This window comes from Electrophorus electricus, chromosome 3 (assembly GCF_013358815.1).
Source record: "Electrophorus electricus isolate fEleEle1 chromosome 3, fEleEle1.pri, whole genome shotgun sequence".
NCBI classification, from domain to species: Eukaryota; Metazoa; Chordata; class Actinopteri; order Gymnotiformes; family Gymnotidae; genus Electrophorus; species Electrophorus electricus.
Genome location: NC_049537.1, coordinates 19128229 through 19144081, shown reverse-complemented (window position 1 = coordinate 19144081; position 15853 = coordinate 19128229). Strand labels below are relative to the sequence as shown.

The 15853-nt window shown below is 43.1% G+C and overlaps 1 protein-coding gene across 1 annotated transcript in view; it reads left to right on the top strand.

Annotated features, from left to right (window-relative positions):
• col12a1b (collagen, type XII, alpha 1b) overlaps positions 1-14909 on the top strand; it is a 64276-nt gene extending 49367 nt beyond the window's left edge. Inside the window, 17 exon segments of the mRNA XM_035524284.1 lie at positions 49-191; positions 850-959; positions 4201-4359; positions 4655-4732; positions 5819-5905; positions 6429-6482; positions 6872-6967; positions 7523-7576; positions 9485-9538; positions 9642-9695; positions 9912-9983; positions 10494-10529; positions 10628-10694; positions 10891-11067; positions 11918-11995; positions 12546-12716; positions 13958-14909. Of these exon segments, the coding sequence (XP_035380177.1) occupies positions 49-191; positions 850-959; positions 4201-4359; positions 4655-4732; positions 5819-5905; positions 6429-6482; positions 6872-6967; positions 7523-7576; positions 9485-9538; positions 9642-9695; positions 9912-9983; positions 10494-10529; positions 10628-10694; positions 10891-11067; positions 11918-11995; positions 12546-12716; positions 13958-14088 (1621 nt within the window). The 3' untranslated portion in view covers positions 14089-14909.
• The last annotated feature ends 944 nt before the right edge of the window (positions 14910-15853 follow it).

Below are 15853 nucleotides of genomic sequence, written 5' to 3'. Positions count from 1 at the left end.
AGTTGTTGCTGATGATGCTGTTGTTTGAAGGTTGTTTGATTTTAACAGAGACATCCACCCTGATGGCCTGCCTGCAGCTTATACCATCATTCTGATGGTCCGACTACTTCCTGACTCACCAAAACAGGCCTTTGATATCTGGCAAGTGTCAGATAAGAACCACAAACCCGAGGTCGGCGTCACCCTGGATCGTAAGTCTAACTCCAGCACCCAAGACCACATAGTCTTGGGGAGCTTGCCACTTTGGAGACTGGAGGCCATTAAAAAGATAAGATGCCCACCAGATGTATGCCTTTATTTTTTTTTCCTTCTTGGATTGTTTTTCTCCCTCATTTAGTTGGCTGTCCTCAAATCACATTCAGTGGTATCTAATAGGCTACAGGCTTCAGGCTCTGCTCTGTCTCCTCTTTGCTTCCACTCTGCCCCTGCTCTCCCTCGGATTTGCCTCCACTCTGTCTCTGCTCTGCCCCTTCTTTACCCTCGCTCTGCCTCGGCTTTGCCCCTGCTCTGCCCTGCATTGCCTCCACTCTGCCCCTTCTGTCTCCGTACTCTGCCCCTGCTCTGCGTCTACTCTGCCCCTGCTCTGCCTCATTCAATAAGCAGGTCAGGCCCACCCTTCACTGCGCTCTCCCTCTCAGCTCCTGATGTTCTTCCCCTGCTAAGAGCCAGGCAATCCCTTATTTTTAGAAATGCATCTTTCATGCACTGTTTCACAGCTTCTAACCCGATATGAGCTTGGGGGGTGGGGTGGGGTTGTGCTCTTCTGATTTGGGGAGCTTTGTGTGACACTGAGAATAATATGTGGTTGGAGGGCAATATGACATATTCTCCATCGCAATCTTTTTGCAGCCTCCAGCCAGACTCTAGCATTTTACAACAAAGACACTCGGGGGGAGATCCAGCGGGTCACATTTGACAATCATCAAGTGAAGAGAATGTTCCATGGGAGTTTCCACAAGGTAAATGATGCTGTTTTTTCACCCTCTCTATGGAACCCTGTAAGTGGTTAAATAAAGTTTTGCATTTGGGCATGACGTTTGGCACCTATCAAAGACATTTTCCAGTCAGGCCTACTACTTGTGTTTGATGACCAGGGAATAGGGATATCTGGAATAGCAGGCATTCCAGCAAGTATGATTTCAGATCTTTAGCAGGAAGCCACTGGGTGTGATGTATAACTCATATGAGCATTTCTGTGGTTGTTCCTGGGGTCAATCCCTTGTCCGGTTGCTCAGAATATTTTAGGATGATGTTAATTAGACATGGCATAATATCTTTTGGGTTTGCCATTGAACTGGTCTGCATGACACAGTTTGGAGGATGAGAACTATGAACCATGCTCTTAAAGGACTAAGAAATCCATCTCATGGGATTTAAATTGATTTAGCTGCTTTCCAGTTAGTGAAAGCTTCACTCATATATTTATACAATTATGAGTCAGTATGCTGTACAAACAGATTAACTGTGTGAAGCAAAATGCTTTATGGAGTGCTCTGAGCCTGCACTGTATATGCTTCCTTCCCTGTGAGTGTATCAGGCTAACTGATGGCATGTATACCTGGGATAACTGCTCTGCTTGTAGCTGATGCTGGTTAACAACACTGAATGCCTGCATGTCTAGACTTCATAATAGACTGAACAGGAAAGGTCTATGGCAAGTGGTCTTCACAAGCATGTTTATAGAAAACAAGGGTGAGGAAAAGTGAGGTCTTGCACTTTCACAACAATCTATAAGCATGTTTGGCAAGGCCACTAAATACACAGCTGAGCTGTTTGCTGGTGGGATGGCTGGAAAATATTGGGACACTGACATTAAACAGTTACATCATAAACCACTAAAATGCCAGGCAACGAAGAGGGAGAAGTGTCTCTCACCATCTCTCTCTCTCTCTCTCTCTCTCTCTCTCTCTCTCTCTCTCTCTCTCTCTCTCCCTTCTCTCTTTCTCCTACCCCTCACCACAACTCCTCACATCTTCATGGCTTTCTCTCTGTCTGGACTACATCCTGGCTGTGTGTCAGGCTGTATAAGGTAGCAGGCTTCCCGCTGTGGGAATGCCTGTGGTTAGTCAAAGTGCGCTAGATCAGTGTTTGCAGTTTACCTCCCCATAGGCTTGGGCATGGATTGGATGCTCATGCCATTGCTCTCTGCCAAAGCTTGCCCACTGCCCCCCTTCCTGCAGCCTTCCTCCTGAAGCCTAGCGCTTTGCTTAGCACACAGCAGGGTGATCAGGACAGAGCTCCAGCAGCTCTGCACAGCATGAACAGCAGCTCATGAAGATGCGAAACAGAGCACCGTGCACTATATTCACATGGCAAACTTGACCGTCATGCTTTTCAGGTCTCCCCTCTCTGGAGAACAACAATCCATAATGCTTTTTCCCTCCTTTTTTTTGTTTTTGTCTTTGGAGATGTAAAAACCCTTGAGTGCATGGCACTCGACTCACTTTCAGTTATTGTGGATGCTTATGAAATCTTTCTGTACCCTGCCAATGAATGCTGGGTAAACAAACATGATTTAGGCCTGTGCATTCACTCCCTCTTTTGATTAATGTTCATAGCTTGATTTTTTAAAGCTCCCTGTAATCTTCTCTGCTATAATGCTGTGACTTGTGAGCTATGAGTTTTTAGAGATTTGGAGGGGTGGGGGCAGATCTTAAAGCCCAGTTCTGATTTATAGGTTGTGTCCTCCCTGGTAATGCCAAAAGAACCAACTCTGGTTCTCTGTGGGAGATGTCAACAGCATTGAAACTAGGACACTTGAATATGAATGGATATCTGAAGCACTGTCAAAATTGTGTGGCACAGGACTGGGACAGATGCCCTCCCATTTATAGATTTTTATAATGGATATCAGGTCAGGGCACATTTGGAATGATTCATTAATTTGACCGGCATGAAAGATATTGGGTAAAAGCCACAGTGATAGACTAATCATTAAAACCTCTTAATTGTACAGTATGGGAAATCCATTAATGTCTGAACTGTTTTCCCAAGGAAATAGACGATGACATAATCTCTCCTCCTGTATCTAATTACTATATTGTGTGTATTATATCACTTTGACTTATTGGCTTTTGACACACTGAGCTTCCAGTTTCATTATTATAGAACAGAATCTAGAGATTACCAGAGCTAGATGAACTAATGCAGATTACTGCCTGTGAAGATTATGCCAACAGCATCAACTGCCAGGATACCCAGTAGCAAGGTGTTAGTTGATGGCAATATGCCATGCGTCAATGTATGTAATGGCTGTAATGTGCCACTGGAACAAAGTAAACCTGACTGGAGGTTGAAGATTTCTGGCCATCATATTTCTGACTCAGGGTGAAGGGAGCCTCTCACATATGGTACATTTATTAAAGGAGAAATGTAAACAGTCTGTTGTTATAGTGATGACATCGCTTACTCACAATGCTGAAACATGTTGTTTAATTAGACACAGAAGATAAAGGATTCTGCTCCAGCATACCTCCTAAATACACAATCCATCTGACAAACTACTCTGGCGCACATTTGGAAGCATGTCCCCAATGATGTCATTCTCCATTCAAAATCCATTTAGCCTTTGTCACGTCAGCCTGCGGTGGACCCAGAGTGGAACTGTGTGAGTGTGCAGGAGAAGGCTTTCCACAGACACCCAAAGACCTAGCCTGGCTGAGACAGCTGTCGTGTTTTTTTAGTGCTGGGTCTCCTTTCTCACTCGCCCTTCTGAAAGATGGGAAAGCTGTGCTCCGTTCAGCCAAGCACAACCTGATCTTGGCTGCAGACCTGAGATACATTACTGTGATGTAGCATCCAAATGCTGGTCACTTAAACTCAGCATCCATTTGCAGGGATGTTAACAGAGGCTTAATCGCACCATTTCTTAATCGCACCATTTCTTAATCGCACCATTTCTTAGTTGCATGATTTCTTAATCTCGCCATTTCTCGCAGCACAGAACTTTGCCCCCAACTTGTCGATGTTCATTGCCATTAAACGTTTCTGCTTCAGGTCAATGTTTGACCTGGTGTCCTAAGGGTCAAATAATAAGAACACTTGAATTTAATAAGAAGCTGTGGACAGCCCAGATCACATAAAGATTAGCAGAGAACCTGAACAACACAGTAGTAGACACAGAGGCTATGTACTAGAAAGCCCTCTTAAAGATTCGACATAACTCAACATCTTAAAATCCTGGTGTTTTTTTTTTTCCAGCTCCACATCCTGGTCTCCCCCCAAAGCGTCAGGCTGAATGTGGATTGCCAGGAGGTGGCTGAGAAAGAAATGAAGGAAGCTGGAAACACATCATTAGATGGCTATCAAGTACTGGGCAAAATGTCCAAGTCAATTGGTTCCAAGGGAGAATCTGCAACAGTAAGTTCAACAGTGCAGGACAACACTGGACACTGGACATGCTTAGCACTTTGGCCTGCCTGAAATGATCAGTCATGTAAATTTATACTTTTTTTTTTGTTATATTAGTTATTATACTTATTAGGCTTGGTGAACTAAATGCCAGATGGATTTCCCTACTGTGATGTCTGTGTCAATTATCTGTTTCTGTCATCCTGTCTATATTTACCCTTTTCTTTACTTTTTTAATTTTTGAAAGCGAAGCTTCCATCAAAGATGCATTCAACAACTGGTTTCATTTTTTTGTGGTGTGCAGTTCCAGATCCAGATGTTTGACATTATCTGCAGCCTGGGCTGGACAAGTCGCGACAGATGTTGTGACCTTCCCTCAATGGTAAGAGGCAGCTAAAAGAAGACAGACTGCATCCTAAACATCTCAAAGTCTTTGTGTCCATGTTACTTCACTCTGGGTGGTCTTTCTCAAACTCCTGTGCTCTGTGTGTGTATGTGTGCGTGCGTGTGTGTGTGATATGATTGTGGTTAATATACTGTTAGCCATATATTTGAAACCTTGCTTTGTCAGCTGGAGTGTTTGAGCTGACATTGCAGTCATGTGTTCAGCAAAACTGATCTCTCCTGCAGGAAATGCTGACATAAACGATACATGTGTCTGAGCCTGGAGCCAATGACAGAAACATCTGCTGTGTAGTTGGCCCTTTGTGTCACCATTGTCTTTCCTGTCTCTCCCCCCCCCCCACTTTTAAGGAGTCATTAACACCGGTACTTTAAAGCTGTTTTTCTCATATGTTTGCTGTGGCACATTGCAGCACAATGAAGTTTAGTGCACGTGTTGGCAGAAGGTTTATCATCCTACAAAATGGAAAGACGCTTTGATGCAGGCCACGTTTCCCGGAAGAAGAAAGTAAAGATTTCCATACAGCATGTGCATCTATGAAAGTCATGAAGATGGCTGGCTCGCAATTTCTTCTTTTTTTGTTGTTGCTTAATCGCAAATTGTTGCTTTTGAAGGCACATGAAGTTATGCAGCTTTTGGATGTGATTAGAGGTTCCTGACAGTTGAAGGACAAGAAAAGTGTTTAAATGGAACTACAGCTGGAACTCCGAAATAGCTTGCAGACAACCCGAGTGTGTCACTAATTTACTGCTTTCCCTGTCTTTACATTCCTCATCCTGAGCACAATGTGTCAGGGGTGTGGGGGTGTTGGGTCTTTACAGCTGATCCAGGATCAGTTACTCACAATTCCACATCACATATGGGGAAGCCATAGAGCTCTTCTCAGATCAGCATATAAGGGCAGTGTCCTCTTAATGGAGTCCAGCCTGCACTTCAGGCAGTTATGCTGCTCTCAATAACTGGCTTGTCATTGTGTAAAAACTGCTGAATGCTTGAACACCACAACTTTTCCTGTCATCTAGACCAGTGCCTCATTTAATTATTCACTCCCTCTTCCTCTTCAAGAGAGACGAATCCAAATGTCCAGCTCTTCCCAATGCCTGCACATGCAGCTCGGACAGTACAGGACCTCCTGGTACCCAGGGCCCTGTGGTAAGAGCCTTTTGCAGTACCTAGAAAAGAAAGCATGTCGCACTGAGTATGTGCAGGACAGGAGTCAGAGTCAGTGTTGACTGTAAAATACACAGGACGATTTTTAGCGTTATGGAATCTAAACACTTTAGAGGCTTGTGAATAATAAAAACAGCCCCTCTAAAGCATGCAGCATGCACTGTTCCCATGGTGTTAACATCCCATGCATTAGCACCCATGAGCCTGACATGAGCAATTTTGAAGGTTTGCAGAATAAAGATTTAAAGATAATGACTCTTTAGATTGCTTTGGTATGGCCATCTAGCTCAGACAAACTACATATGAGTGGGATATCATGTCATAAAATGCCATAATTCCAGAATGGTTTTCCTGAAGGACATTCTTACTTACTGATTAACATTTATGGCTACGTCAGCATTCATGGGTAGTTAAAATGCAATGTTTACTCTGGCAAAGGTTGGTTGTATGAGCAGTTACCTGCAGTGTTCTCTCTGTAATCTCTCCAAATGTTTTCCTCTTGTAGGGCGCACCTGGTAGCAAGGGGCCTCGGGGTGAAAGAGGAGAACCTGGCCCTGTTGTAAGTACTATATATGCCTGCCTTTTTGTCTCTGCATTCTCTCATTATTTTACATTACATTTACATTTAGAGCTTTTGGCAGCCATTCTCATCCAGAGTGACTTACTGAATGGTTTTTATGTCTCCTTGGAAGGCATATCCTTACACTATCAGTATAGTGTAGTCTTGAGTAGATATAATATCAAGCAAAAAGCTCTTGCACAGAGTTTTGCTGTTATTTGCTTATTTACTTATTCCTTGGGTGGTGTTAGTAGTTAATTATTTAGTGGCCCTTTATTTGAGCACATTACTCTGCATCAGTGTTTAGTTATTTAGGTGGGTTTTTTTTTTTATAACCCTGATTATTAAACGGTTCCTTTCCTCATGTGAGAGCATGTGTATTGTTATAGGGTCCCACTGGACCTCATGGAGAGATGGGACCACCTGGACCGATGGGTCTTCCTGGACCGCAGGGCCCTAGCGGGCTTTCCATTCCAGGAGAGGCTGTGAGTTCTGCCCCAACCCCCTATCTCCTACCCCCACCCCCATCCTCCTGAACATCCCCATCCCTGCCGCCACGCTCAGCAAGTTCCCAGTAGCTGGCTATAAATCTCCACGTGCCTACGCAAAGCGAACAGGGATTATTTCTGCCATTTATTTTCCCAAAAGCTGCAGTTGCGCAGCAGTTACGGCAGCAGGTTTGCATTCCTTCATGTCTCTGGGCCTTGCGTTCAATATTGTAGACCTTTTAAAAGCACTCTATGCTAGTGCAAATGCATAAATCTAACTGGTGTTCCTCCCCTCCCTGCTCTGGGCCACAGTTCTCATTCCTCTGTCCTTTTTTAGTCAGGCAGAATGGAGCAACAATCTACCCTCAAAAATGCTCTTTCGAATCCCTAACCTCGGCTGACATGACTGGGATTGTGTTTTTCGACACAATGACAGCACATACCCCGTGTACTTAGATGAAAACTCAGATTAATTTGTTTTTACTGAGTCTTGCTTCTTATTATGTTTTTTAAAAATTCTGATTCCTTTCTTTTTATTATGGTTTTACACAGGGCCGCCAAGGACCGAAAGGGGACCCTGGCGATGCTGGACTACCTGGGCAGAAAGTGAGTATAGCTTTGGCTTACGCTACCCTCTATGGCTTGTGAAAGGAGAGCGGGGGGTGAGGTGGAGTGGGGATATTTTTTATTGTGTAGCCCCGCTACTACTCTGGATGGGCTCCATATGGCAATGTTTGGACCGTGGCCGTGCCGGAGGGAAGCCAGGCAGGAGACAGCAGTTAACAGCAGGCTTAGATGAATCCATATGATTTAATCTGATCTGAAATACAGACTGGCTGAGCACAGTATTAATGGTTCTAATATGTCTGCTTCCTGCTGTTGCTCTGGTGAATGGCTTTTATTTAGAACATGTTTGAGACTGTTGTGTGAATTAGTGACATTGATATCTGCTTGCTGCTCTTCAGATGAATATATATTTAGTAAGGTTTTGCACCAGCAACTTGAGGATGTCACCTCCTGGGTGGATTGCAAAGATGACCACAGTTTTTAGATTCCAGGCTAGGGGCCTTAGGCACTAGCTCCACTGTGTGACCAAGTGTCGGAGAAGTTGCAACACAACACAGTAGTGTGATATTAGAGTGACAGAGCTATTGTGGTTTAGAAACATCACAGACATGTGGAGAAGGTGATTAAAGCGAAAGCCATGGGTTGATGGGGGAATAGAGACATTGTGCAGGGCTTAGTGGTTTCTTGGCGATATTGTGCAAGGCTTAGTGGTTTCCGGGAGATATTGTGCATGACTTAGTGATTTCTTAAAGACATTGTTTAAGGATTAGTGATTAAGTTGCAAAGCAGGCACCAATGGACTAGCAGTGAGATGGCACAGTTTTGCAGGTCTAAATGAAAAGATTCCTCAAATAAAAGGTCATACGTTGCTGCTGGTAAGGAGGGAAAAACAGGCATTTAGGATGACATTAGTAAGGCATGTTGAGCACACTAGTGAACCAGATCGAAAAAGAGTAGCAGTGACCTTATTGGAAGCTGCTGAGACCCTGCATTTCAGACATACAGCCATCTAGTGAATCAGTTGGTGAAGTGAAACAAATCAAACAAAACATAGTAACAGTGATCGCACTTGAAGTTGCTGAGACTCCCCATTTCAGACATATAGCTGTCTGGTGAATTAATTATATTTATAGCATTTAGCTGACACTTTTATCCAAAGCAACTTACAATTATGTCTGAACACAACTTGAGCATTAAGTGCCTAGCTATGGGGTCCAACAGTGGCAACTTGAACTGGCACCTTCTGATTACAAGAGAAGTACCTTAACCACAGCTAGCATGGTTCACTGTTAGTGAATCTAATGAATTGACAGGTGAATTAAACCAATGTGAACAAAATCAAAAGAAAGAGTAACAGTGAACTAGAACTTGCTGAGACTTCCTACTTCAGATGCATAGCCATCTTGTGGTTGGTCAAATCAAATTGAACCATATCGAACAAAATAGAAAGAAACAGTAAGAGTGATCCCACTAGAAATTATTGAGACTCCCCATCTCAGACGTACAGCTGTCTGAATTTCCTAGCAGAAGGAGCAGCTTGTGATACTGGAGCTGCTTTGCATTCACAGATGTAATGACTGGAGGCCTTTGGTTTGCAGGTGAGCACACTAGAGCAGATGCTACATCAACATGCATTTAATGATCTGCAGTTTGAAGTCCAAGTTTATAATAGCCATTGAAATGGATCTGGAATATATTACATTCCCTGTAAATCTTATACCAATACAGCAAAGGGGAGACGGGATTGTTGAGGGGAAAAAAGGAAAAGACAAGGGAATGAGCAATGTCCGGAGGTCTCTAAAAGAAAATTAGAAATTAAGATTTAGTGTTTTTTTAACACAAGGAAAATGCTAGTGCAGCAAGCCGGTTTGATTTTCTAGGTGAAGATAGATGCAAGAATTAAGGCAGGAGTAAGTATGTGTTTTTCTTTTTCTCACCTCCTTGCAGGGTCCACCTGGACCAGCTGGTGCAGTTGGCCCTATGGGAATCGCTGGTGTGAGGGTGAGAGATTCCTGCTGCTGATCTGAGCGCAGTATGTTAGCATGTATTGGCGGATTGTTTCATGGTAAGGAAATCTGGCTTTGATTTTCTGTTCTTGATGCAGGGACCCCCAGGGAAGGAGGGACCAGCTGGACCCAGAGGCCCACCAGGACCGATGGTGTGTTCAGACAGATTTTGATATTACAGTTAGATTATTTTTTTTACCGTGAGATTTTAAGTCTACAATGAGCAAGAGGTCAATTGACCTCTCTGTTTTCCCATAATTGAGCAGATGGGCAGGCCAATTTTACATTGCGCCAGTATGTATTTGTGTGTGTGTGTGTGCACCAATATGTATTTGTGTGTGTGTGTGTGTGTGTGTGTGTGTGTGTAGGGAGCCCCTGGATCTCCAGGAATGTCAGGACCTACAGGAAAACCTGGCAATCCAGGTGATAATGGTGTTCCTGTAAGTACATACTCAAACCTGCTCTTAAATCTTGTGTTTAAAACATAAATCTCTCTGTATGTTATAATACAGGTGCTTACTGAACTGGATATTATCTTTAACTGGCAAAATGTAATTTAGATGTGAAGTACTATGGCGTGCCTTGATGGAAGGCATTCCAGAAGAGCTGAACATTATGATGTCAGATGTGGGTGTAAAATACAGTGGCAAGAAGACGTCTCTTTCCTTTTTTACCCAAGGAAAGCAGACTTGACTCATGTATTCAGAACATGCTCACTGAGATCCAAACAAAAGCCCCCTGAGTTCTTCCAGATTTTCTTAACAAAATGAATGTTTTCTTTCTGAAATTAGTGGCATGGTCATAGACATAATATATGGCTAGGGAGAGGACAGAATGCCCTGGGGGTTTGGAAACTGGAAGGGGGTGATTGGGAGAGCATCATTTGTGGCTTTGGAGCTTTAGATCTAGGCTTGTGTGTGTAAAACAACATATGCTTGTCGTTTGCACAGGGACCCACAGGCATGAAAGGAGACAAGGGCGATCGCGTGAGTGACAGCTTACATGTTTGCTCTCATTTGGCTCCAGTTGGGCGAGACGCGTTTGGCTGGACGTTGCTGCTGACTGTTGCTCTTCTCTCTCTCAGGGGGACCTTGCCTCACAAGCCATGATGCGCTCCATCGCCAGACAGGTCTGCGATCAGATAGTCAACAGTAAGGCTCATTTACATCCCCGCTGCTCATGCTGACAGATTATTCCACAAAGGCAAAAACATACACAACAATTTACAGCAGGCAACTGGGACGTTTAGACATTTCCCAATCCAAAAAAAACCCAGATAACCTGTTCTTTTGCCCCACTCTACTCTGCTGGAATGGCTGTACTAACATGTGCCTGTGCTCTCTGAAGGTCAGATGGGCCGGTTCACTGAAATGATGGCACCCAGTGAAATCCGCAGAAATAGCCCAGGCCCAGCAGGCCCCCCTGGAGCCCCTGGACTTCCGGGCTCCCGCGGAGAACCTGGGCGAATAGGCCGCAATGGCTTCCCAGGAAATCCAGGCTTACCTGGACAGCAGGGAGAGAGAGGTGAGTTCCATTTCTCTCTGACAAACTGGGTTTAGCAGATATCATTCTACCATACTGCACTGTTCTGTGTGTCACCGACTCATGTTAGATATCACCAAACCAAACCATACTATAAGGGGATGCCCTCATTATAGGTTCACTACCTTTTAATTTTTACTGAACAATTGGAAAACTAAATGTAAAAGCAAAATATCAGATCTGATTATGGTCATCATGTATTGGGAGCAATTAAGTAATACACGGTTTTACTTTTATCCAGACAGGCAGTCATGTACTTTTTTTGGTAGCTGTTTTTCTAATGAAAATGATCCTTTTTTTGAACTGGCTGCTTTAAGCGTTACTGACTGTGCGGCACTAGCACTCTCCGTCATTTCACTGTGGGCACACATGAGACCACTAATGTCCACCAGGCCATGCAGGTGCCCTAAACGCTGGTGTATCAATGGAGCTGAAAAGAAGATACTGCTCCTCTTTGCTTGCAGTCAGAGGGAAAGCCCAGGCCTGGCACTCACCATAGGCTCGGCTGCGACTGCTTTAGGCTCGGATGCGACTATTTAGGCTCGGCTGGGACTGTTTAGGTTCGGCTGGGACTGTTTAGGTTCAGCTGGGACTCCTTTAGGCCTGTTAAAGAGTTGCTGTTTCTTTACATCCCACCTTGCCATCTTGCCTAAAGCCTCATATCAGTGCCTGCTTGTTATTTTTGGGGTTCCTTTTGGTGTGTGAGTGCAGCTGTGTTCTCAGGTTGGTGTAAACAGTGTTTTTACTATTCTTGTGTGTATTTGTGTATGTGTGTGTGTGTGTGTGTGTGTGTGTGTGTGTGTGTGTATGGGTGAATGTGCATTTAATTCAGGGCCATCTGGAGAGAAGGGTGAGAGAGGAAGTCCTGGGATTGGAGAGAGAGGACAGAGAGGATTGCCTGGACCAGCTGGTATGATTTTCTTTCTGACACACACATTCTCTCTCTCTCTCTCTCTCTCTCTCTCTCTCTCTCTCTCTCTCTCTCTCTCTCTATCTCTCTCTCTCACGCACACACACACACACACACACACACACACACACACACACACACACACACACATACACACATACGCCTGATTTGCTCACCTCACTTCAGAAAGCTGTCAGCACTGTTCCCACAAGTTGTTCCACAAACATTTTTTTGTTTTATGCAAAATAAAAGACAGCGAGACCTTCTGGTCACTAGATGGGGCTTTTTCTGCACCTTTTGAGACAATGTGACGCCCACCCTTCCAAATTTATTTAATCTTCCCAAGGTGTTACCTTGAGAGTGCTTCCACTGTTATATAATTGTAAATAAAAAAAACCCAGCTGGCACAACCCCCTCCCTCTGCAAGGAAACATCTTCCGCCTCTGTGCTGACCCACTTGGCTTCTGTGAGCCCTGCCCAAATCCTGCAATAGATTTAAGCGTCCTGTCAGTTGAGGTTTCTGAACTCTGCTTCTCCTCAAATCCTCCAGGTCCTCCAGGTGAATCTCGACCAGGTCCTCCAGGCACTCCTGGTGCTCCTGGGTCTCGTGGCCCACCGGGTCGCAACGGTATGGCAGGCCCCCGGGGACCTCCTGGCCCACCAGGTTACTGCGACTCCTCTCAGTGTGTGGGGATCCCATACAATGGACAGGGATACAGAGGTACGCAGCCTTCCTCATAGAGGTGCATGTTGCATGACTTCAACAACAACGTACATGCTGCTAATAACACTGATGGCATGTATTAGCGTAGCGCATGAATACCCACCTGATAGGAGCAGCAAAAGAGAATGTTTTTAGCATGATATTTTTAACATAGCCGATGACCTTCAGGTTTATGAAAGCCTGTTGATGTCATTTCATAATCTCAGTGATATCTCATGCACTCGCTGACCTGCTTCAGGTTCGTAAGCATTGTAAATCATGAGAAAGTCCTGATTCTGAGCTATGTGCTCTCTCTCACATGTATTTCAGTTCTATGAGGATAACCACCAAGGAAATGATTAATGAACACTATTGAAAACAGTATAAAAAAAGAAAGCACACCACCAACAACAACTAATAATGGACTGGTACTAACACCAATTTACAGCAGCTTAAACCGCCAAAGCAACTGATGATGGCAGCGTACTGGCCTTTTTGCATCTTGAAGTCAAACGGAAAACAGGCAGGTGGAGGAGCATGGCCCAAAACCCCAAACAACAACAACAACAACAACAACAACAACAACAGCAGCAAGCAGCAACAACACTTACTAACCAAGAGGATTTATAGCCAAGAAGGCCTTTCATTTAACTCTTAAGGTTTTTTTTTAATCTGTAAATAAACTAATTGTGCCTTGTAAATGAACACAAATCCACTAAAATTAGTTTTTAACACCAATAGTGAGCTTGTGCCTTGTTTTCTGCTGTTTCCTGAATGCCAACACGAATGCCTTTTTTATACAGTGTGGCTTCAGTGATGTTCCCTTACACTTTGCTCAGGGCCAATTTGAAGCACATGCCTTTTTGTACATGTGACCCTGGAGGTTTGTTTAGAAAGATTCTTTATATATATATATATATATATATATATATATATATATATATATATATATATATATATATATATATATACATTTTTAGGAATTATCCTCCTCTTGTCATCACTTCTTTAACTTAAATTGTTTTTTCTTTCATTCCGGAACCAGCTTTACCTCGGCTGTATTATAAGTAAACTTATCACACTCCCAAACTAGACCTGCTTGAATATTCACAGTTAAACTGAATATTGAATTTTCTCCTGTGTTGGTGCTGTGGCCGTGACTAACAAACATAACACAATGTAATGCGATGCTCACTGACTTGGTTTTAAGTGTGATGTTGTTTCCCTGCTCAACTGGATGCAACGATATTTCCAAGCAGAACCAGAACCAGTCCCCCGTGAGCCAGACTCCCATGTTATCCCAATACCCGAAGAAGACTTTGAGATCTCCCCCAGCGAACGCCGCAAGAGATCACTATCCAGAAGACAGTTCAAAAGGAAAATGTTATAGAAAAATTATGTTAATATAAAAAATAATCCCCTCCCCTGTTGTAATTAAAGTTACTTTCACACTTTTCACTATGAAGGTCTATGAACACTTGAAATAACAGAGGTACTGTCTTTTGTTTTGTTTTCTTTTGTTTTGAGTGCCTTCAATTGTGAATTCTTTGGGGCAAACAGGAGTGTGAACCAATCCAAAGTCTCACTGTTTTTTGACCAGCAAGCTTTGTCTCTTCTCCTCATTGTGCACTTGTAAATTATTTGCTTCATTGTATACTCAGATTAAAATGAATAATGTGTCACTTATGCTGAATGCATAGCAGAACACCAGTGTTCCTGGTGAGTTAGATGCTTGCATCCATAAATTACAGTCATCTGTGCTTCCTGCCAGCTTCACCATGTATCATACCAAGTGTCTCATACATGCGGACGTATGTGTCTTTCATTCATTATCTACCCTCATCGCTTGAGTAATGTTTCAACATCATTCACAATATGGTAACACATGGCCTCCATTACATTATTTTAAACCAAATATTTATCAGTTTTCTAATATCAACTCACAGCCAATTTTACCTAAGGTGGAATTGCATGTCTGTGGTGTATATTTAGTAAGTTTATTTGTTTGTTTTGCATTTTTAATCAGAATATAGTTGTTGTCATTTGTTGTTTTTTTCAATATCAAATGCAGTTGGAATTTGTGTGCAAGACTATGGATATAGTATTGCTGCTTCATGTTTTTAACTGCACATTGTGAATTCCACAGCCTTATTTTCTTATTTATTTCTGAAAAAGAGGAGGCATTTTTCAATAAAACTACTGAAAATATAACATGGTGTCATTTATGTTTCAGTTTGTACCAGTATCAAAAGCACGAGTTAAACATCATGAAACTTTGGTTAAATGTCATTTAATCAAGGATGTTTAAGTCACAGAGCATACTGTACCCTCATGCTTATAACAGCCATATTCATATGAATAATGAATACAATACAATGCACTGTAAAATATCATTTACCAATGTTGGTTAAAATGGTTTAATGATACTACATCCTTGAGAAGCTGTTCTAGTTAGTCTAATTGCTCAGTTTTCTTTGGTCAGAATCTGGCTCTGAAATGAGTGGATACTGAATATTAAAAAAAAAAAAAAAAAAGAAAAGATATTCCCTCACGTTCCTAGTGCATGTCATGAAAGCTTCAAATTATTAAGAAATTTTTTAACAGATTTAATGCAAAGTTTAGTCATACCACAACTTGGCTCCTGACTCCAGAGACTGTGGAGAATGTAACTATATAGGAAAACACATTGTTTAAATATTGCAATCAGAGTCTGTGACAGAGGAGGCAACTGACGGAGGCCATGAGACAAACCAGTACAAGTAACATGAGCAAAGTTTTCAACATGTGTGGACCACTGCGTCTAATACCCAACAAAGCACAATATAAGAATTTTTCTCTCTCCTCTTTTTAGGCTCTCAACAGAACTATAAACTCATAGCAGGTCCCATGCCAAGCGTTACCTCATGGAAAGAATAGAGAAGTCAAGGAGGGTCTGGCTTGGATGACTGCTTGCACAACAGGAGGTGCTCCTCGGGGAGCCGCTCCATGTCCTCGCGGTGATGCTAATTAGTTACACCACGCAGCTACCGGGCTCCTCCTGCTGACTGGACTGATGGCCAAAGTGAGCGCACCACACACCGCTGAACAGCACCAAAGGGAGCCTGAGAATAGAGAGAACTTATTCACACGGGTTTGCACTGGGGTGACTTCAATGT